Source organism: Brienomyrus brachyistius, chromosome 17, assembly GCF_023856365.1.
Source record: "Brienomyrus brachyistius isolate T26 chromosome 17, BBRACH_0.4, whole genome shotgun sequence".
Classification (NCBI taxonomy): Eukaryota; Metazoa; Chordata; class Actinopteri; order Osteoglossiformes; family Mormyridae; genus Brienomyrus; species Brienomyrus brachyistius.
The window spans coordinates 19,596,939-19,620,573 of NC_064549.1; the positions used below are offsets into that span (position 1 = coordinate 19,596,939).

General features: G+C 38.5%; 1 protein-coding gene across 5 annotated transcripts; it reads right to left on the reverse strand.

Annotated features, from left to right (window-relative positions):
* Window positions 1-531: 531 nt before the first annotated feature.
* On the reverse strand, window positions 532-23,335 carry LOC125711315 (integrin-linked kinase-associated serine/threonine phosphatase). 5 transcript variants are annotated; one of them, XM_048980115.1, is made up of 10 exons: window positions 23,020-23,335; window positions 22,563-22,624; window positions 22,305-22,422; window positions 14,479-14,585; window positions 14,141-14,234; window positions 13,837-13,924; window positions 12,821-12,954; window positions 1,647-1,766; window positions 1,270-1,351; window positions 532-894 (listed from the first exon to the last, which is right to left on the reverse strand). In XM_048980115.1, the coding sequence occupies exons 3-10, from the start codon at window positions 22,367-22,369 to the stop codon at window positions 754-756; spliced, it is 831 nt and encodes a 276-aa protein (XP_048836072.1). In that variant the 5' UTR covers window positions 22,370-22,422; window positions 22,563-22,624; window positions 23,020-23,335; the 3' UTR covers window positions 532-753. The 5 variants fall into 5 exon arrangements, with proteins under 5 accessions (XP_048836072.1, XP_048836069.1, XP_048836070.1 ...); XM_048980112.1 differs by having other exon boundaries at window positions 22,517-22,624; XM_048980113.1 differs by having other exon boundaries at window positions 1,270-1,317; window positions 22,511-22,624.
* Window positions 23,336-23,635: the final 300 nt, after the last annotated feature.

The following is a 23,635-nucleotide window of genomic DNA, read 5'->3' on the forward strand; positions in this document are numbered from 1 at the left end:
TAATCCCATTGAGAACTTGTGGTCCATCCTTAAGAGGCAGGTGGACAAACAAAAAGCCACAAATTCTGACAAACTCCAAGCATTGATTATACAAGAATGGTATGCCATCAGTCAGGATTTGGCCCAGAAGTTGACTGACAGAATGGTAAGGTGAACTGCAGAAGTCTTACAAAAGAAGGGCCATTGAGTTTTTGCATACACTTAATGTAATTGCCAATAAAAGCCTTTGACATGAAATGCTTGTAATTATACCACAGAAACATGAAAAAAAGATCAACAAACTCTGAAGAAGCAAACTTTGTAGAAACCAATACTTTTTGCCACAACTGTACATTACTGATTACATTTTTCAGCCGGATTACATAAGGTAATTGACCCAAACCTTTTCATAAATAAAATACATATTCTCAGTCAGATGAGACTGGGTTCATATAATATTGCTCTAGTCATTTCTATAACTTGGCTCTACTTATTATGAACAAGTAGGGAAAAATACTAAAAATAAGAAAAATGAAGCAAAAACCAAATAAGTGAACAGATTTATGTACTTTGTTTTAATCAGAAATGTTATGTTTTACAGATGGTGGACAGTTTTTACAAGACAACAAGTCAAGTAAACATATTTAGTTTAAGATGTATAAAAAAGCACATTTATTTCCACATAATACCAAAGCATCACTATTGTTTTGGTAGAATTGGGGACGGGACAATGGAAATGTCAGAGGTCTGGACAGGCTGGGAAACTATACTCTTTTAGAAATCAATAGAGACCAGGATGACCGTAACATTGTCTGCACAGCCACGTCGCACTGCTTCACTTGCTAGTTGCTGGCATGCTGCCTCAAAGCTTGCTTCCTTCCAAGCTTGGTCTCTGTTCCACTCTGCTGTATCATTCTAAGAAACACATACCGGTAACGTCAACAATAAGTACCACAGAATACACACAACACATGAAAGAATGACATTTATAATTGCTGTTATGTGGGTTAATCTGCCTCTCTGACCAATTCACTGTACTGAGTTCTTGTAAGGTGTTAAACATAGCTGCCCATAAACCCAACTAATCTGGAATGACCCTGATGTTTTATAACACTGTGTGTAAAGCAGTAAGAGATTTACAGGTATTTCTGGCAGGACATACTCTTGTGTAAGCAAGTTTATTTAAAAAAACTGCATAAATTAGCCAACATCAGTCCTACAATCACTCTTTTCCAATTTCTAGCTCCATTCTCTGTAATTAACAAATTTATATTTCGAACAGCAGCCTACCTGTAAGACACTGAGGACAAAAGTAACAGCTTGTTCTGGCGTAAACACCTTGAAGAGGCCATCACAAGCTAAAATGAAAAACCTTATACACCAAAATTAGATTAATTTTAGTTCATTAAACATGTACCACTATAAACTAAATATTAGGATGCACACAGGATTACATTCAAGAATCATTTATATTTGTCAAATCTTGGTAGAAAAATGCTTTCTTATTTGAGGAAAAGATTTTCATTCCTAAGAAAGCACTAAAAGTTCAAGAATTTTTTTTAATTTCTTAATTTAAAAAAAAAAAAAATTCTAGATGGTCTTTACATTGTTAGCATATACTTTAGTTTTTTTGGCAGCAGAAAGTAATACATGAGACAGTATCTTACTTGTCATTAGGAGAGAGCTGACAGCGTCGGAGGTCAGGTGTGCAGATCACACCACATCGTTTATATTGTCCATCCCCAATTGACCGGGATACCTCCAATGTACCGAAAACACGCCCATCCCTGCAGCAAAAAAAAATAAAAAATAGAAAGGATTCGGTCAGAACAACAGCAACATATTCCACGGAAAGCCTCGCCACCCCCCTCTCCCTATCTAAGCCTTTCTCCTTCCACACTGCTAAACTGTGCAATTTCTAACATTAAGAATTACCGGATGGATCGACTGGAAAACCAGGAAATGTGATTATACTTGACATGGCTGCACTCAGGTTCTCATCCCTGAGGTGGTTTGTGGTGTGGTGGGTGCGGCAATGCGCTGTAATCAGTGCATGCTCCTTACCAACCTATACATATATATACATATAAACACACACACACACACACACACATATATATATATATATATATATATATATATATATATATATGTCATGAGTTGGACATAGAACATCCTTCTTGATTACTCGACAATATAGCAGAAGGAAGATGGTGCGGGGTCTAAATGAAGAGTAATAGCAATAGTAGTATTATTTTGTTAATGTATTATGTTTTAAAGCTAAAATATATACGAAAAGTTCGCATTGGAATGGCTGAAATTTTTGCAATACTTAGGAGCTGAAATTTAATTATATAGTCAAATAGAATCATCTACCAACAGAGTCTCAAATAAGTGACCAATTTTTGCTTGCTTTTCCCTTCACTTATTTGTTTAATTTTACAGAAAAGCGTCACATGATCTATGGTACCTTTAGTATGAGTGAGTCCAACAGCAAGGACAAGAATGATTACGTCTCTTAACCATTCCGATGACACAAATGGCACCAATAACAAATGCAAGGGTAAGGGGCCTGTTCTGCAGGAAAAATTTATAGAAGTCGCAGATAAGCTTAGAAGCAGAACATCCACAGTAATATTCTGTGAATACTTTCCATGCCATGCACAAGCTAGGTTAAGTTAGCTGAGATAAGGAGATTAAACGTGTGGCTAAAGGGCTGGTGTAGGAAAGAAGGGTTCTGGATTATGGGGCACTTAGATGCCTTCTGCAATAGATGGGAACTGTTCAAGCCAGATGGATTAAATCTGAACCGGAGGAGAACCAGTGTATTGGGGAACCGTATGCGTAGAGTAGTTGAGGAGGGTTTAAACTAGGGACTGGGAAGGGGAGGGGCAGGGAGGTTAGTTAAGAATATAGGTAGGGGGAGATGGAAAGCTCCAAAATGTAATGAAAGTGAGTCCTGTAAAAGGCCTTCCCTTTGCTGTCTGTACTTAAAAGTTAGGAGTACTAGAAACATTATTAATAATTAGAATTCAAATTAAGATTAGAATTAGGCTGATACATACTATACTGAGAAACAAAAATGGAAAACATTTTAGGAGCTACTTGTCTGCCCTGGAAAATTAAATATTGGGTACTTGAAAACTAATTTTTAATTAGAATTTAAAATTCATAATTGAAGTTTATTTCATCAGACACTTATGACATTACAGGAATAACAGAAACATGGCTGAGTGACAAAGATAAAGAAGAATATAATGGATGGGTACAAGTTCTGTAGGGATTGGATAGGCAAGAAGGGAGGTGGTGCTGCATTATATGTAAAAGAAAACTTACAGGCAAGGGAACTTGTTGATAAAAATAAAAGTATAGAAGCTATATGGGTAAAACTAGATGTTAAAAACCCAAATGGCCTAATTGTTCGTGTTTGTTATACAGCACCTAATGTAGTTTCAGAGGACTGCAGAATGCTATGCAACAATATCAGGATTATGAGTAATAAAAATGATGTGGTAGTTATGGGTGATTTTAATTTACCTGGGATACAGTGAGACATAGTCTCCGAATCTACTGTAAATGAAATTGAGATGGTGGAATTAGTATAGGATTGCTTTTTTTTACTCAGTTTGTTAAAAACATTCTTGATCTTGTTTTCTGCAATAACCAGGATAGGACTGGAAAATTTGAGGTTTGAGACCCACTTGACAGTAGTGATCATAACGTGGTTAAATTGGAGGTAAATTTTATTGTCCGAAGATCAAAGTCCAAAACAAAAATATACCATGTTAGGATGGTATACTTTAATGGTATGAGACTGAAACTAGAAACTAGAAACTGGATGGAGTTAAATAATGAAACTATTGAAGAGGTATGGGAATTTTTTAAAAGCATATTATTGCAAGTCCAAGAGGACTTCATACCTCTTTCCAACAAAACTAAATCTAGGAAACTGTAACCAAGGTGGTTTACTATAGGAATTAAGAATAAAGTCCAGAGGAAACGTGTTCTGCTCCAGAAATGGAAAATAATTAATGATTTCAGAATAAAGCAGGAGTTTCTAAGTCTGCAGGTTGAGGCAAAATATAACATTAGACCCTCTAAGAGCAATGTCAAAGGGAAGATTGGACTACATTGGAGGCTAAGGATGACATTAAAAGTTTCTCACGATACTTTAACTCCAAAAGATACTCCTGCAAGTGCAAGAGGACTTCATACACTGTATTGGGACACCTGCCTTTACACACACACAAACTTTAATGTCATCCCATTCTTAATATATAGGTTTTAATATAGAGTTGGCCCACCCTTTGCAGCTATAACAGTTTGAACTCTTCTTGAAAGGCTGTCCACAAGGTTTAGAAGTGCGTGACCATCCTTCCAGGAGAGCATTTGTAATGTCACGCACTGATGTTTGACGAGAAGGCCTGTCTCCATTCTAATTCATCCCAAAGAACATAAGAAATTGGCAAACAAGAGGAGGCCATTCAGCCCACCAAGCTCGTTTGGGGAGAACTCACAAAATAGCTCAGAGCTGTTAAAATCTTATCTAGCTCTGATTTAAAAGAACCCAAGATTTTAGCTTGCACTACACTAGCAAGAAGACTATTCCATACTCTAACTACAGGCCCTTCTGCCTATGTCATTCTCCATGTAGGCTGCCTTACTACTAGTTGCCTAGCGTTCTGAAGGAGCGCCAACACCAGCTTGTCATCACCTCCCTGCTCCCCGGTTGTGACTCAAATCTTATGACTTAGACAGCGTGACTTGACACTTAGCCATGTATTCGATTTGACTTTCTCTGCCGGCCCCAGGAATATGGGCTCCCCCTTTGAGTTTGGTTCCTCCCAAGGTTTCTTCCTTCTAGGGAGATTTTCCTTGCCACTGTCGCCTATGGCTTACTCACTGAGGTATTTGGGTGGAGATGCTGTAAAGCGCTTTGAGACAATGTAATGTTGTGATAACGCGCTATACAAAATAAATTGCTTGTTTGTTTGTAAAGAAGTGCTTTCTCAAATCCATTTTAAAATGTTCTCCCGCTAATTTCCACCTATGGCCACAAGCTCTGGTATTTAATCTAATATTGAAGTAGCCATTTGGCTGAACAGCATCCAGACCTGTTAGAATCTTATATACCTGGATCATGTCCTCCCTCATTCTCCTTTGCTCAAGGCTGAACAGATTCAGCTCAACTAACCACTCCTCATAAGACATTCCTCTAAGGCCAGGAATCATTCTTGTAGCCCTACGTTGACCCTTTCCAAGGCAGCGATGTCATTTTTAAGGTATGGTGACCAAACCTGCACACAATATTCTACGTGGGGTCTTACCAAGGAATTGTATAATCTTAGCATCACCTCCCTTGACTTAAACTCCACACACCTAGAGATGAAACCCAACATCCTATTGGACTTTTTAACTGCTTCCCCACATTTAGTGAGAGAAAGATATGTAAGTGTCAATATAAACAGCCAGCTTCCGTAATTTCAGTTGAACCCATAAAATATCCGTACTTTATGTAACTGTAGCGGGTCCAGTGATCGGGGGAGGTTGTTTTTCACCTGCGACATGACGAGTCTTTCGAACAAATATCGCACAAATAGGTCAACCGAGGACGCCATATCCACCGCACTCCACCTTTCCCTCTCTCATCTGGACAATAAAGACTCTTACGTGCGACTACTGTTCATAGACTTTAGTTCAGCCTTCAACACCATCATTCCACAAAGATTGTGTGTGAAACTGAGCGGATTGGGACTGAGCACCTCACTCTGCAACTGGATTCTGGATTTTCTCTCAGAGAGGCCTCAGTCTGTTCGAATTGGCAACAGCGTTTCCAGCACCATCAGACTGAGCACAGGTGCTCCTCAGGGCTGCGTTCTCAGTCCACTTCTGTTCACACTCCTGACCCATGACTGCACTGCCCTGCACAGCTCAAACCACATCATCAAATTCGCAGACGACATGACGGTGGTGGGGCTCATCAGCAACAACGATGAGTCGGCGTATAGAGACGAGGTTCAGCAGCTGTCCACGTGGTGCAGTGAGAACAACCTGTCGCTGAATGTGGACAAAACCAAGGAAATGGTTGTCGACTTCAGGAGAACTCGCCCCAGCCACACACCACTCAGCATCCACGGTTCCACGGTTGAGATGGTAAAAAACACCAAGTTCCTGGGAGTTCACATCTCAGACGACCTCACCTGGACGACCAACACCACCTCCATCACCAAAAAGGCGCAGCAACGTCTCCACTTCCTGAGACGGCTTAAGCGAGCCAACCTCCCACCTCCCACCCTCACCATGTTCTACAGGGGCACCATAGAGAGTGTCCTGACCAGCTGCATCTCCGTCTGGTTTGGAAACAGCACGGTTTCCGATAATCGACGGCTTCAAAGGATCATCAAAGCAGCTGGGAACATCATCGGTGCGTCTCAACCATCGCTGCAAGACATCTTCAACAAGCGCTGCATCAGGAGGGCCTCCTGCATCGTGCTTGACTCCTCTCATCCTTCACACGGACTCTTCACACTCCTCCCATCTGGCAGACGCTATCGCAGCATCAGGACTCGTTCTTCCAGGCTGCGGGATAGCTTTTTCCCAGTAGCCATTAGACTCCTGAACACACTTACCCCCCCCACACACACCCGGACTGCGAACAAATTGACTCCTGCACATCTGCATTTTACACACAAACTCTGCTACAAGCATTTTTGCACTTCTGCCACCTATTTGCACATTTTCCATGCATACCTATTATAACCTCCTCTACCTCTATCTCCAAGTATAGTATATTTTTTTGTATACCTTATATTTATTGATTTGTTACATGTCTATTTTCTCTCGTCTGCACTGAAAAAAACTGGAGCCACGTCATCTCGTCTCTCTATGTACCTGTACAGTATATAGCAGAGATGACAATAAAATTTACTTTGACTTTGACTATATTTCTACTCCTTGCATGGATTACCTTACATTTATCTATATTCCATTTATCACCGAAGTCTTTAATTAGATTGAGGTCCTGTTGCTAACTCAGAACCTGCTAGTTTTCTGTATATGTTAGTGTCAATATTGTTTATATAACTTAAGAATAAAGATGGTCCTAAAATTAAACCCTGGGGTACCCCACTATGGACACAGGCCAATTGTGGCATTGTGTCTCTAATAATCACCTTCTACTTCCTGTTAGTTAACCAGCTATCAATCCAATCTGCTACAGTTCCTAATATACATGCTGCTTTGAGCTTAAGCAGGAGTCATTTGCATGTACATTGCCAGTCAAAAGTTTCTGTACACCCTGTGAAATGTTACTCACCATTTACTAGAAATATATTGAATATTCTTTAACAAATAAATGTCCATGAAGTTCACCATTTGAGTAACTTTATTAGCAAGAAAATCTCATATCTTTGATTATCAAATTAACCCCTGCTTTTCAACAAGGGACATTAAATACTGTTGTGTTTCATGGCATTAAACAGTTAAGTAGTGTATTTAAAGTTAATAAGGAACCTAGAATTTGACTATGTCATCACCACGTAATCAGTTAACAGGATATCAGACATGCACTGTTACATACCCCTTCCATGTTATCAAGGAAACTTGTTTTATTTGACTTACATTTTTATTTTGAGTTCTTCACTCAACTTTCCAATGCTTTCCAAGAAGAAAAATCTACATTTTATGAAATAAATGGAAAAGTGGTAAAAAAAAAAACCTGTTTTCTGCAAAAAAATTTGACTGGTAATGTATGTCTGTGTTCACCATTCCTTTTGCTGACACTATGCAGCATTGCTTCAATTCTGGGATGAGTTTTCAAAATTTTAGTCCTAGTTCCTCACTAAGCCTCCGTGATGTGAGGAAAATCTGCAATGTGCGATAACATTATCCATTATTCCAATGACGATACGACTTGCAATAAATAAAAGCAGAACATTAAGACATTAAAACTATAAAGAAATGAAAGTTTTATTTTCCCCGTTCTTCTAAACTCAACAAAAACATCTCTTGAAATAAAAAATATCAGTATATCTGGGGGGAAACAAAGAATTATAAATAAATAAAATTGTGATTTAAAATAACTGTAAACTAACCTCCAGTACTATCATCAAGGCCTTCAACTATTGAGCTGAACATAAAATTAATAATCTAATAAAACCGGTCAGGCAAACTATAATATAATGTTGGATATACTATCAGGCTAAATTCAAACCATTTTAATTATAACTAACAAAAACACACCTTTTTAAAATAATTCTAAAAATGTTTTATTTGAATAAACATATTTTATTGATCAAAGCCCTTGCTGCCACGGTAAGGATGAACTTGAAACTTGTTTGTATCACTGGCCAAACTGCTGATCAAAACCTCACAGAGGAAGATTGGAAGAGATTTCACTTGATAGATCTGTGCATGGCGAGTCTAAATAAAATTATTTTTCTTATTCATTGCAATTCAGGGAATCTTTTGCAATGTGTTTATTGCACATAGTCATATCAAGATGACGATGAAAATATGATTTATCGGGCAGCACTATTGCTCTCCGATACGATGTCTCTACAAGGTTTGTAGATTCTTAAAATACTTTCAGGTATTGCTTGAACAATATCAAGTGTGAAAACTGCTATTTTCTTTGCTATCACTATGCAATGCGGCTTCAATTTTGTGGCAATGTGTCTCAAAACTGAATCCGTTCCAGCTCATCATCACCCATGCAATGCCAATACAAAGTTTGAAAAACACTAGTCAAATAATTTTGAAGTTATCATCTTAATGAGAAAGCTTCTGTGGCAGCACGCTGGTTCCAAAACAAAAATTTTTTTGCCCATCCGGAAATACAATGAAAAGCATCCTCCCACCTACACATGCATACATGCCTTTAGAATTACCAAAGCAATTTAGGTTAAGTAACTTGCTCAAAAGTACTACAGCAAAATTCCTTGTAGGACAGCAAAACTTAACTGCAAATCTCTGTCGTTAACCACTATGCTGAAACTCCCATACCTTATCTCTATGAATTGTAGTTACCAATACATTAAAAATGTATTTTTATTGTTTTCTACATAATAGATTAATACTGAAGACTTCAAAATAATGAAGAAACATACAGAATTATGCAGTACACAAATAAGTGTTAAACACCAGAATATGCTTTATATTTGATTATTCAAAGTAGCCACCTTTTGTGTTGATGACAGCCTTGCACACTTTTGGCATTCTCTCAATCCGACTGATGAGGTATTGACCAGGAATGGTTTTTCAATAGTCTTGAAGAAGTTTCCAGAGGTGCTGAGAATTTGTTAGTTGCTTTGCCTTTACTCTGCAATCCAACTCATCCCAAACCATCTCAGTTCGGTTTAGGTTGGATGATGGTGGAGGCCAGGTCATTCGATGCAGCACCCTATTAATCTCCTTCTTGGTCAGATAGTCCCTACATAGCCTGGAGGTGTGTTTGGGGTCATTGTTCTGTTGAAAAACAAATGATGGTCCCACTATGTGCAAAGCAGATGGGATGGCATGTTGCAGCAGAATGCTGTGGTAGCCATGCTGGTTAAATGTGCCTTGAATTTTGAATAAATCACCAACAGTGTCACCAGCAAAGCACTCCCACACCATCACATCTCCTCCTCCATGCTTCACGGTGGGAATCATATATGTAGGAACCATCCCCTCACCTTTTCCGCGTCTCAAAGATATGATGGGTGGATCCAAAAATCTCAAATTTGAACCTAGACCAAAGTTCCACTGGCCCAACATCCATTCCTTGCGTGTCTTGGCCCAAGAAAGTATCTTCATCTTGTTGTTCTTCCTCAGTAGTTGTTTCTTTGCAGCGGTTCAACTATGAAGGTCTACTTCACGCAATCTCCTCTGAACCCTGTGAAGCATATACAGGTCCTTTTCAAAAAATTAGCATATTGTGAAAAAGTTCATTATTTTCTGTAATGTACTGATAAACATTAGACTTTCATATATTTTAGATTCATTACACACAACTGAAGTAGTTCAAGCCTTTTATTGTTTTAATATTGATGATTTTGGCATACAGCTCATGAAAAACCCAGAATTCCTGTCTCAAAAAATTAGCATATTTCATCCGACCAATAAAAGAAAAGTGTTTTTAATACCAAAAAAGTCAACCTTCAAATAATTATGTTCAGTTATGCACTCAATACTTGGTCGGGAATCCTTTTGCAGAAATGACTGCTTCAATGCGGCGTGGCATGGAGGCAATCAGCCTGTGGCACTGCTGAGGTGTTATGGAGGTCCAGGATGCTTCGATAGCGGCCTTAAGCTCATCCAGAGTGTTGGGTCTTGCGTCTCTCAACTTTCTCTTCACAATATCCCACAGATTCTCTATGGGGTTCAGGTCAGGAGAGTTGTCAGGCCAATTGAGCACTGTAATACCATGGTCAGTAAACCATTTACCAGTGGTTTTGGCACTGTGAGTAGGTGCCAAGTTGTGCTGAAAAATTAAATCTTCATCTCCATAAAGCTTTTCAGCAGATGGAAGCATGAAGTGCTCCAAAATCTCCTGATAGCTAGCTACATTGACCCTGCCCTTGATAAAACACAGTAGACCAACACCAGCAGCTGACATGGCACCCCAGACCATCACTGACTGTGGGTACTTGACACTGGACTTCAGGCATTTTGGCATTTCCCTCTCCCCAGTCTTCCTCCAGACTCTGGCACCTTGATTTCCGAATGACATGCAAAATTTGCTTTCATCCGAAAAAAGTACTTTGGACCACTGAGCAACAGTCCAGTGCTGCTTCTCTGTAGCCCAGGTCAGGCGCTTCTGTCATTCGGAAATCAAAATTTTGGAGCACTTCATGCTTCCATTTGCTGAAAAGCTTTATGGAGATGAAGATTTAATTTTTCAGCACAACTTGGCACCTACTCACAGTGCCAAAACCACTGGTAAATGGTTTACTGACCATGGTATTACAGTGCTCAATTGGCCTGACAACTCTCCTGACCTGAACCCCATAGAGAATCTGTGGGATATTGTGAAGAGAAAGTTGAGAGACGCAAGACCCAACACTCTGGATGAGCTTAAGGCCGCTATCGAAGCATCCTGGACCTCCATAACACCTCAGCAGTGCCACAGGCTGATTGCCTCCATGCCACGCCGCATTGAAGCAGTCATTTCTGCAAAAGGATTCCCGACCAAGTATTGAGTGCATAACTGAACATAATTATTTGAAGGTTGACTTTTTTGGTATTAAAAACACTTTTCTTTTATTGGTCGGATGAAATATGCAAATTTTTTGAGACAGGAATTTTGGGTTTTTCATGAGCTGTATGCCAAAATCATCAATATTAAAACAATAAAAGGCTTGAACTACTTCAGTTGTGTGTAATGAATCTAAAATATATGAAAGTCTAATGTTTATCAGTACATTACAGAAAATAATGAACTTTTTCACAATATGCTAATTTTTTGAAAAGGACCTGTATGTGGGCTCTAACATGAGGTGCTATTAATGTGCATTTTCTGAGGCTGGTAACTCTAACTTATCCTCTGCAGCAGAAGTAACTCTTGGTCTTTCCTGGGGCGGTCCTCATGAGAACCAGTTTCATCATTGCGTCTGATGGTTAACTCGACTGCACTTGAGGATACATTCAAAGTTATTTTAATTTTCCTGATTGACTGACCTCCGTGTCTTAAAATAAGGATGGATTGTTTTTTCTCTTTACTTAGTTCAGTGGTTCTTGCCATAATGTGGAGTAGAACAGTAGTTGAATAGGGCTATTCTCTGTGTAGAACTGTGTACCAACTCTACTTTTGCACAATACAACTGATGGTCTCAAACACATTAAGAAGGCAAGAAATTCCACAAATGAACTCTTGACAAGACATACCTGTTCATTGAAAACAATTCCCGGGCAATACAAGTACAAACCCAGTCTCAGCACGTCTGTGGGTCCTTGAGCAAGGCCCTTAACCCCCAGCTCTCTGGGCACCGCTACGGGTGGCAGCCCTTTGAGGACAGCTTACTCCACAAAGAGCAAGTTGAGGAAGGCGTAAAGACAATTTCCCCATGGGGATCAATAAAGTATATTGAAAAATAATAATAATCTTATTGAGAGAATGCCAAGTGTGTGCAAGGCATTCATCGATGCAAAAGGTGGCTACTTTGAAGAATATAAAATATAAAACATATTCTGGTTTAACACATTTGTTATTATTACTGCATAATTCCATGTCTTCATTGTTTTGAAGTCCATCCATCCATCCATTTTCCAAACCGCTTATCCTACTGGGTCGCGGGGAGTCCGGAGCCTATCCCGGAAGCAATGGGCACGAGGCAGGTAACAAACCCAGGATGGGGGGCCAGCCCATCACAGGGCACACTCACACACCAGTCACTCACACATGCACACCTACGGGCAATTTAGCAACTCCAATTAGCCTCAGCATGTTTTTTGGACTGTGGGGGGAAACCGGAGTACCCGGAGGAAACCCCACGACGACATGGGGAGAACATGCAAACTCCGCACACATGTGACCTAGGCGGAGACTCGAACCCGGGTCCCAGAGGTGTGAGGCAACAGTGCTAACCACTGCACCACCATGCCGCCTGTTTTGAAGTCTTCAATATTAATCTACTATGAATAAAACAATAAAAACAAAGAAAATCCACTGACTGAGGTGTGTCCAAACTTTTGACTGGTAGAGTATTATAATGAAAAACAGCTTTAATAATTCATTTTAAAGTATTTGTTACCACCCAAAAAAGAAAAAAAAATAGAAATGAGCCACAATTTGCAAGATCATTAACACTGCACACAAACTTTGGTTCCTTCAGATAATTTAACAGTAGAGGCCCTCCCATACCTGACAGTGCCACCTGCCCTCTGGATCCTCATGCGCTCCTCATAACAGGTTGGATTATGCTCCCTGCTAAGTGCCAAAGTGACAATTTTTTTGTTGTCATCCTGCCCTTCCTGTTCTTCTCGGCACAGCACAGCCTTTGAAAACCACAATGATAACAATTGAATAAAGACAAAAAGCAAAATCTCAAGGGTTTTATTTGTCACATGAAAGATACACATTCCATCTATAACCTGCAGTGAAATTCAAAGTGGTCAACTGTGCTACAGTAAGAATTAGTGAAAAGCAATAGACAAAAAGTATATGTAATAAATAAGGAACAGTAAGGTTATAGGGCTCGTCGTCAACTTATGACTGATCAACTTCACAACTGTTTCCAAGACCTCAAATATTTAACCACAAACTTACAGCACAAGTGTTGCCCAGTGAGTGTATTACAGTTTCTGCCCCAACTATTCCCACGTGAAAATGATGACAATATGACTGAAAGATGATGATATTTTATTATGCAGTATACTTTTTTTTCTATATTTATATATAAAATAAAGGGTCGACATAACCAAATTAACTTAAGACCGGTCAGCCAGAACTGATAGAGAACGACCTGTACTGGTAATAAAGATAAAACAAAAGTAAACCAGATATGTGCAACATGAATCCCATAAACTGTATGAGTAAGGAGCTTATGTTTAATTACAACTGTCAATTAAGTGTTACTGTAAGTAGTCTGATGGACTGAGAGCAGAAGCTCCCTTTGAGCCTCTCACTTCACAAGAGATAGCAGAAATGCTTACCAGACCTCAACCTGGTAAATGGATAATTGAGTGGATTGTGTCCCTGCTGATTTTGGCAACTCTGCTCCTGCATTATCTGAGGTATATGTCCTGCAGGGAGGGCAGATCAGCCTTGCTTTTGCATTCAGCTGAACATGCCTCCTTCTGCAGAGCTTTACAGTCCTTGGGCAGAGGAGTAACCAAACCATGAGTGTTACCTAAATAACCACAAGTCCCCAAACTCACCCTGCTATCTCCAAGGTTGGCAACATAGACATCATCATTCACCACTAGCATGCAAGTTGCTGTGGTTCCATCCTTCCAGACTGGCTTCCTATAGGGGTGGCAAAGCAATTCAAGTCACCCACACTTAATCATAGTTTTATTTCAGGCCTTGTAGCCAGTTTTGATGAACAAGGATTTAGTTTATTCGGCAACATTTGGAATGGCTACTCTGTGGAACTGCTATTATAATTTTAAATCATGGCCAATAGAAACAGCATCAGATTTTGATTACGCAGGAAAGGCAAATAAGAAACCGTCAACTCACTGGCTAGAGGCCTTTTTCAGGAAGTCTTCATCTGTTTGTCTAAATGCATCCACCAAACACTTCCTCACCAGCTTGTCCAGGTTCTGTACCTCACCTGCAAAGTATGTGTTGTTCGTTTTTTTTTAATTCAGCAATTTTGAATAAGTTCACACATATTTTAGTATACAAAAAAGAGCACAAAAGGACTTCTTACAATTTGTAATTCATATTTAAATAACTATTGTTGAGACAAATAAAAAAATAATAATAAATGCTTACACTTTTGTTATTATTAATGAGAAACTAATTATAATTAAAAACTAATTAGCCTTTGTTCCCATCAGCGGTAGGGGGCTCACCTTTAGGAAATTTCAAGGCTAATGTGTGATGAAGATGTTCGGCAGCAAAGTGTGACGCACGAGAACCTCCATGCCCGTCAAATACTGCAAAATATGCTAGGCGGGAGCTGAAATAATAACAACAACAATAACTGATTCCACTGAAAGAGAGAGATTAAATTACTGGTTTTCTTCATTTTTGATAAGCTACGCAAGTATACTTATACATTTTAGGTAATCACCAGAAATATACAACTAATTACTGAGCACTGCATCACAGAAGTATCAGAAAGCAGTTTTAGTATAAGCTTATTAACATTCACTATGAAGATTATTATGGGCACTTTTCCACTGCATCAGGTACCATACTTTTGGTACTTCAATTTGTTGATTTTCCACTGGCATAAAAACTGTTAACTGTTTGGAACAATATCACAACACAATGCACGGTATTTTGTACTGAATCTTAAAAAGTGATATTTTATATTATTGGGCTGGACGATGCGCAATATTAATACCAACATTGCATGTTATGCACATGCAATTCTCACATCACTAGTAAGGTAGATTAATATCAGACTTTTTCTTACTTTCAATTCTGTACAGACATAGCGCAAGCAGTTTTGCTACATTTTTACTCTGTCATAGAAAAAAAACCTGCTAGCTTTGCTGTTTTAATTATTAATTTTAAATATTATCTAATATATGTTTAAAAATGGGCGGCATGGTGGTGCAGTGGTTAGCACTGTTGCCTCACACCTCTGGGACCCGGGTTCGAATCTCTGCTGGGGTCACATGTGTGTGGAGTTTGCATGTTCTCCCCATGTCGTCGTGGGGTTTCCTCCGGGTACTCCGGTTTCCCCCCACAGCCCAAAAACATGCTGAGGCTAATTGGAGTTGCTAAAAAAAAAAAAATTGCCCGTAGGTGTGAATGGTGTGTGAGTGTGCCCTGCGATGGGCTGGCCCCCCGTCCTGGGTTGTTCCCTGCCTCGTGCCCATTGCTTCCGGGATAGGCTCCGGACCCCCCGCGACCCAGTAGGATAAGCGGTTTAGAAAATGGATGGATGGACTCCTTTTGCCTAAGCACTGCATGCGTTCTCTGAGATAATCATAATTATTTTCATCCTTGCTCACTCCTAGACAGGTTTGTGTGAACTTTTGGTTGCCAGTCTTCCCAGAAGTGGATGTCCCAGCAAATTCATCCCAAGGTCATACACCTAAGAGCTAGTCAAACTCAACAGACTTCAGTTTGCATGTTAAATGTTATGACAGTAGAATTAGAAAAAGACTAAACAAGTATGGCTTGTTTGGAAGGTTGCCAAGAGAAGATCTCTACTGTTAAAAAAAAAAAAAATGGTAAAACGACTTAGGCTTACAAAGGTGCATCTGAACAAACCACTGGAACAATGTCCTTGGGAATAGATGAGACAAAAGTGGAGATGTTTGCCATAATGTACAGCACCATGTCTGATACAAAAAACAAAACAAACAAACAGCAAATCAGCACAAAAACCTCATACAAACTGTCAAGCACAATGGTAGAGAGGTGATGATTTGAGCTTGCAGCTGAAGGAGCTGGGCACTTGAAGTAATTGAGTTGAACTCTTCTATATATCAAAGTATTGTAGAGTCAAATGCAAAGCTAAAGCTTGGCCAAATTTGGTTCATGGAAAAGCACAATCATCCCAAGCACACCAGCAAATCTACAATAGAATAGCTGAAAAAGAAAGTAATCAAGGTGCTGCAATGGTCCAGTTAAAGTCCAGACCGATTAAAAAAAAAAAGTGGTCCAAAATTCTTCCACAACGAAGTGAAAGACTGACAGTCATACAGCAAACAATTACTTCATTATTGCTGCTAAAGGTGGTTCCTCAAGCTATTGAATCATGGGGTGTACTTAGCATTTCACACAAGGCTTCTCCATTTAGGCTTCATTTCCATTAAAATATAATGATATGGTGGAATCTGCTGTCTTACACATGAGGTTCGATTTAAATAATTTTAGAATCTGGTAAGGACCAAATTATTTTTTTGTCCTGGTATGCAAAACCATAGAACTGAAACTTTCTTTTTCAGATAACTATCTCTGTTGAAGTGTGTTAGCTTAACCATTTCAGACTTCACCTGTAGTCACTTCAGTATTTGTCGCACCCATCCAATACACCAAAGTATTTTTTGACTCGACCACCAGCATACCATGTTTGCCTAATGAATACCTCATTGAGTAATTTAACAAATTAAATTAACTGAGCTGGTGATGAAATTAAACAAACACGGAGAATCACTGCAGTACTGTTCAGATGTTCAGAAACTGAAATGGAGTTCTCCTAGGCAGCGCAGAAGATTCCAGTAGCTTTTTGGAGAAAATAAATTGATATTAGTTTTTGTTGTGTTACAGTTAAATGTGCGTATTTCGTTTTTAAAACATTTTCTTTGAAGGGGTCGATTCTCCCATCAAACACTTAAAATTATGCATATTCTCCCCTCATCAGTGTGGACACGTATACCACACTTAATTGGAAAAAGAAGGCACAGCCATGCAAGAAGTATAATGAATTCATCAAACAAGAAAGGGGAGCCACGCCCTTAACGATTTTAGCAACAAGCAAAACATGGAATATGGATCATTTTCTTTGAGTCTAACTGAAATCCACAGAAACATTTTATTTTCATAATGAAGGTATGGTGGTAAACTCCTTCACTTATATTTGGTCATTCTTACAAACATAAGAATCCTTCAAAAACAAATGAAATGTTACAGTGAAATATATTATTTGAATTTTATGCAGTGCAGTTGGCAATACCTTATTAGCTATAATAAAAATGATGTAATTTAAAGCTGATTTAATGATCCCTCAACCATTTTCCCCAATTAGTATAAGATGTAAATTCATATCTTCAATTGTTTTATATTGCTGTTAACAAGACAAAAATCAACATTATAAACAATAGCCAATATAATGTGCCTGTCAAACTAATTTTAAGTTAGAAGAAATTACTGTAATGTGTTTGTGAGAATGACCCATATTGCGTTTAAGAACTAATCCATGTACTTTAGCTTTTTCCCTCTTCATTCAGAACAAATTCTGTAAACAAGTAAATATGCCTTCAACCCTTATAGGGACCAAATAATCCACAACACCCCCAACCCCACTAAACACACACAGTATTACCAAAATATTGGAAAGGACATGTTCCAACTGTCCATATCCAAATCTATGCCCTTGGTGTAAATGTTAGTATTATTAGTAGCATGGACATAAAGTTCAATGCTAATAAAATAATAACTGTTGCAGGAAAACAGCACAGTAAAAAAACAACAGACTTACAAATATTGAAGCAATTACTTTTTATTCCATGAACATCAAAACACAGGAACAAATGAAACAGTAATCGTTCCATGTGTAAAAGTCTGGACACCCATCCACCTAGTGATGATTTTTTTTGTTAGGTCCCAGACGCTAATTATTTAATTAGGCCTTAATAGAAACTACTAGTTGTCACTTATATAATTGCATGATTGGTCCCAAAACTTCAACAAACAAACAAATCTAACCTCAGGTGTCATTTTCACACCAAAAGTAAGCCAGCATTAAGAAAGCACATGGGAAAAATAAAATACCCTTCGTACTTTCACAATAATTAAGAGTATTAAGCTTAATTCATACTGCACATGCAATCTGATATGCAGGCACCAATTCAGACCTATTAGATGGACTGAGTACAAGTCATATGTCACCAATCCACATCCGATACTCAGTTTGTTTTAGGCAGTTTTCTTGTTAAATCAATTTGTACAATCACATGACAGCTCTTACCCATTTTATATGTGCTTTTTTTGGCATTCAAGCTGAACGCTAATACTGCCACTCAGTGTTTTTTGCCACTCTGGGTGCAAACACAGTGACTTCCACTTGCTGTTACATCATGTATATACCTTTTGCAGTACGAGGAGTGCATGAACATCAGGGAAGAGGGTGATTATCTAAAAGTATTTTATGCATTTTCATTTCATTAACCTTTATTTTACCAGGAAAAGTACACCCTGTTCCAAATTATTATGCAAATGATATTTTTCTCATTTATCTAAATAAGTGATCTAAACAACAGTCAGAATAATTCTCATGTTATCAACTATTAAGAGTGCAATTCAAATTTTATTGAACAAATCTCCTAATGATTACAGTATTTTTTTGTTAAATAAAACACAATGAACTGTTCTAAATTATTATGCACAGTAAGCTTCAAAACACCTTATAAGTTGTAAAGAACTGAAAATTGTCATTTGTTGTGTTTGCAGCATATGTACTGAAATCAAAAGCTATTTGAATCAAACTTTTAAAACATGTTAACTTTTTAAACATTTTCACATTTTGACATAGAACCCCTGATTTGATAGCAGCTTCACAAGTCTTGCATCCATTGAACTTGTAAGTATTTGGACAGTTTGTGCTTGAATTTGTTTGCAAGATGTCAGAATAGCCTCCCAGAGCTGCTGTTTGGATGTAAACTGCCTCCCACCCTCATAGATCTTTTGCTTGAGGATGCTCCAAAGGTCCTCAATAGGACTGAGGTCAGGGGAGGATGGAGGCCACACTATGACTTTCTCTCCTTTTATCCCCATAGCAGCCATTGATGCAGAGGTATTCTTTGCAGCTTGAGATGGTGCATTGTCATGCATAAAGATGATTTTATTACGGAAGGCATACTTCTTCCTTCTGTACCAGAGAAGAAAGTGGTCAGTCAGAAACTCCACATACTTTGCCGAGGTCATCTTCACACCTTCAGGGACCCTAAAGGGGCCAACCAGCTCTCTTCCCATGATTCCGGCCCAAAACATGACTCCACCACCTCCTTGCTGACGTCGCAGCCTTGTTGGAACACGGTGGCCGTTCAGCAACCATCCACTACTCCATCCATCTGGACCATCCAGGGTCGCACGGCACTCATCAGTGAACAGGACTCTTTGAAAATTAGTCTTCATGTATTTCTCTGCCCACTGCAGCCGTTTCTGCTTGTGAGCACTGGTTAGTGGTGGCCGAATAGAAGGTTTATGCACAGTTGCAAGACTCTGGAGGACTCTACACCTTGATGTCCATGGGACTCCAGAGGCACCAGCAGCTTCAAATATCTGTTTGCTGCTACATAATGGCATTTTAGCAGCTGCTCTTTTGATCCGATGCATGGATCTGGCAGAAATCTTCCTCAATTTGCCTTTATCTGCACAAACCCGTCTGTGCTCTGAATCAGACACAAATCTCTTGATAGTGCGATGATCACTTAAGTTTTTGTGAAATGTCTAATGTTTTCATACCTCGTCCAAGGCACTGACATATTTCACGCTTTTCAGCAGCAGAGAGATCCTTTTTCTTCCCCATATTGGTTGCTAACTGTGGTCTGCTTAATAATGTGAAACATCCTTCTTAAGTAGTTTATCCTTTAATTGGGCACACCTGGTCAAGTAATTGTCACAGGTGTCTAAAATTTCTTCCAGTGATCCAAAGAGCCCGGAAACACAATGCCATCCATGAGTTTAATTGAAAACCAAAAAATCTAATTTTAGTGACACTTAAATAGAATTTGCATAATAATTTGGAACAGGGTGTATTAAGAACAGTTTCCTATTTACAATGACAACGTTTAACAACTAGTAGTACAGCGATTTGCAATCATTTTTTAAAAGGACGTTTTGTGAGGTGGAAGCAGCATTTAGTGGAAAATCCCACTAAAAGTCTTACACAATTGCGTGCACAACGTGAGCAATATGAAAACTGCAATGGATGATTTGGGAATCGGTAGCTTGGGTTGTTTTGCGCACTCGCTATAGCTTGTACATGAGGAGTTGCTATCACAACGAAGTGTAAGTGACTCTGTTGCAAATGGGAGAAAAGTACTTGCATATACTGTCTTGGAAGATATTCAAATTCAACTGCAAATGTCTAAAAAACACTTCAAACAAGATGCACAAACAAGGTGGAACAGTACATTATGTATGTTTCTAGCAGCCTAAGTAAAGATTTTTTTGGCATACTTTTTTCATTTCTATTTACTAATTATATATTAAGTATAAATATATTTCCCATTTAATATGTATTATTGTATATACAAATTTATTATTAAAATATTAAAGTAAAAAAAGCTCTTGTATCACAATCTGTATCGGTTTTGGCAGTTGTGTATCGGAATCTATCAGAACTGAAAAAATGTGGAATGGCCCATTTCTAGTTCATATTTCACTTTTCTCTGTGCACTTTCAACCCACAGATGGTCTTGCACACTGAAGCTTGTGACCATACCACATTTGTTAGTAGACGCAAATAGTTGAGTTCATGCATACAGCAGTGATATTCCACCAGACTATGAGAGAGCAGAAGTATTGCAAGAAACAGGAATAAAATCAGTGTTGTGAAATAGGTAAACAGGTAAAACATTTTAAAACCATCTTAAATTAGTTATTCAGATCTTGGGCAGTATAAAAGTAATATGGCACATCATGGCATTTTCAAATCCCAATCCTTAATTAACAATATTACCCAAGACCCCTCCCCATCAAATGTTATCACCAAGATTTCATAAACACAGAATAGTGCTGCTTTTGGAAATACCACATGGCACAGTATAATGTATGGACTGCATAATTAATCTGTACATTAAAAATTTGAAATGTAGATATCTCCGCACCTCCTACAACAATTATTCTTGTTCTACTCTTTCTTCATTGACCTCTGTCACTGCTGATACGTACAGCAAACACTTAGTTAGGGCTGCTCGATTTGGTGGAAATATCTAATCGCGATTTTTCTGACAGACATTGCGATTACGATTTGAGATTTAGTTTTTTTTTATGTTAACCTCCATTTCAATATTCAGTGTGTAGTAATTTTAAAACATATGACGCAGCATTAGATACCATCAATAATAACAGGTCTATATTCTAAAGCAAGGATGAGAATTTAAAGATGTGGTATGTCAAGTTAAAGTAATAATGAAAACAATTGCAGCAAAAAGAAAAATAGCGATCTTGCAGGTAACGCTGATTACCCCCCAATAAAACTAGAACCGCCTTTTCCCACGCCAACGAACAAGCAAGAACTACTTCGGTGTATGCAGCCCTTTTGTTTGCGCTAGTGTGTTTAGTGTTAATAACAGCAGCTAACAACACTCAATAAACATTATATGCGTCTCTTTTTTTATCTTAAATAAGACCGAGTGCTCATACCCAACTGTAATAGCAATTAAAGCGATCTATTCTTTTAGTATTTATGTTAAAGCAAGGCTTTTATTTTATTACTGTTGTGGGATTAAGACTGGTCTTTGGAAATACTTAAATTAAAAACATATGACATAAACACGACTGTGTTTTACGGCTTTTTTGGGGGTCACCGACTCTGCTGCTGTGAGAATTATTGACTGTCTCGTTATTTTGATGGGTTAGTAGGATCCTAATGCTATTGCCTATTAACAGAAACAAAAGGTATGATACGCTGAAGTATATTGAAGCTGATGTTTAAAAGGAGCTCGCCGGTTCTATTCAATAGGACCATTCTGAAACAATCTTGGACCATGAAATAGGAAGGTAATTCACTTATAGCTTAGTAGCGGAATCAGTATTTTTTCCGCACTGCGAATGTAACATTTTCTTTGAGTTTCAAGTGTTTGCTGTTTATGGACCTATACGCCTTCTTGGGCCACTTCTGATTGGTGAGCATGACTGGCACGCGAGAAGCACGGTGCTTGTGATTAGTGAGAATGACTGTCACACCAAGAAGCACCCTGTCTATGTGTAGAGTAGTGAAAAGAATGGAAAAACAAATTCTATCCTACAATTTCAAAGACTGTCAACTTACACTTCCTGGTGAAGTGAAGACATAGAGGTGTTGAGATCAGGCAAGATAACGTGCGCGTCCTGCATCTCTTCTCTCTCACCTCGGCGGGCAGCAACATGCGCTCTGAGCCTGGCCCAACCTCCAAAACAAACACATAGTCAATGCAGATCATGAACAGATTTTGCAGACAGGCATAGATTATCCACAGTTATGAAATTTCTGAAAACCTTTACAAAATTTCTTTTTCTCCACTTCCACAGATTCACCATCTCGGCAGACCTCATGTTTCCTTTTGTCAGACCTGTCATCCATTGCTTGGAGAGGTCGCCCAGTAACGTCCCCTATACACACACATATGCATTAGTATAATTCCTTTAATAATTGCTCAACAATTAGAATAGACAATTGGCGTAGTAAATTTCTTTGAGCATTCTGACTAGAACTTCACGCCAAATCGATGTCTTGTGGTTAAGCGTGGGCCTACTATAAATACATGGATAACCCTACGAATAAATACCGCCACAAATGCAAATATAATTTACGAAAACAACGTCAGTGATTCGCTTACAATGAATGGTACGCAACGGTACATACCTACCATTAGCTCATTAGGCGATTTACACAGGCTTTGTAGCGTTTTAGTTATCGATTGCTGTCGTTGTTGTAGACTAGACACACATATAAGTACGAAACATCACAAGTTAAAATATATAGAATGTTAACAGTGTCATATTACCAGTTTGAGAGGGTTCAGGAAGATCGCCAAACAAATCCATCTTTTCAAGCGACAATGGTTGCTTGATGCCTTTGTACTTAAATTCGTTTAATCTACGAAGAAGCAAAAGTGGCTAGTAAGCTTCCGCAAAAATATTTCAACGGGATTTTAAAAGTGAAGTACATTTGCCTGATAATTTTATTCTTGTTTCACAACTGTAAACTTATCACGCACAATAAACAGAACTATTTAAGTTGTATATTAAAAATGTATATATTGATAAGGAGGTCATATGTCTATGGGGAGCTAGGTAATCAAACTAACCAATCCGCGGTTACGTTATTCCAGGAGGCGTCATCAACACTACGAACTTCCCTTTTTAAAATAAAAGTCCTAGTAACACTATTCCCTAAGTAATTTTATATTATTAAAATAACATTAATGAACTACAGAATCAAAAGCCAAAATAACCATAATGGTTTGCCAACACACGTATTCTCATTTACAATAATCCAAAAACTGTTTTCTTTAAAGGTGCAGTTCACCCTAAAACTTAAAAAAAGACATGTTGTAGAGGGGCTTTATTGCTATTTATCCATCTAGGTTCTACTTGGAGTTCCCAGGTTTTGGAGATATC

Coding starts and splice junctions, on each gene's coding strand:
- LOC125711315 (XM_048980111.1), bottom strand. CDS start 23,059: ATGGATTTGTTTGGCGATCTTCCTGAACCCTCTCAAACTG. Junction 14,586..22,304: donor TCTTCACTTCACCAGGAAGT/GTAAGTTGACAG, acceptor TTATTATTTCAG/CTCCCGCCTAGCATATTTTG. Junction 12,955..13,836: donor CCAACCTTGGAGATAGCAGG/GTGAGTTTGGGG, acceptor TGGTTTTCAAAG/GCTGTGCTGTGCCGAGAAGA.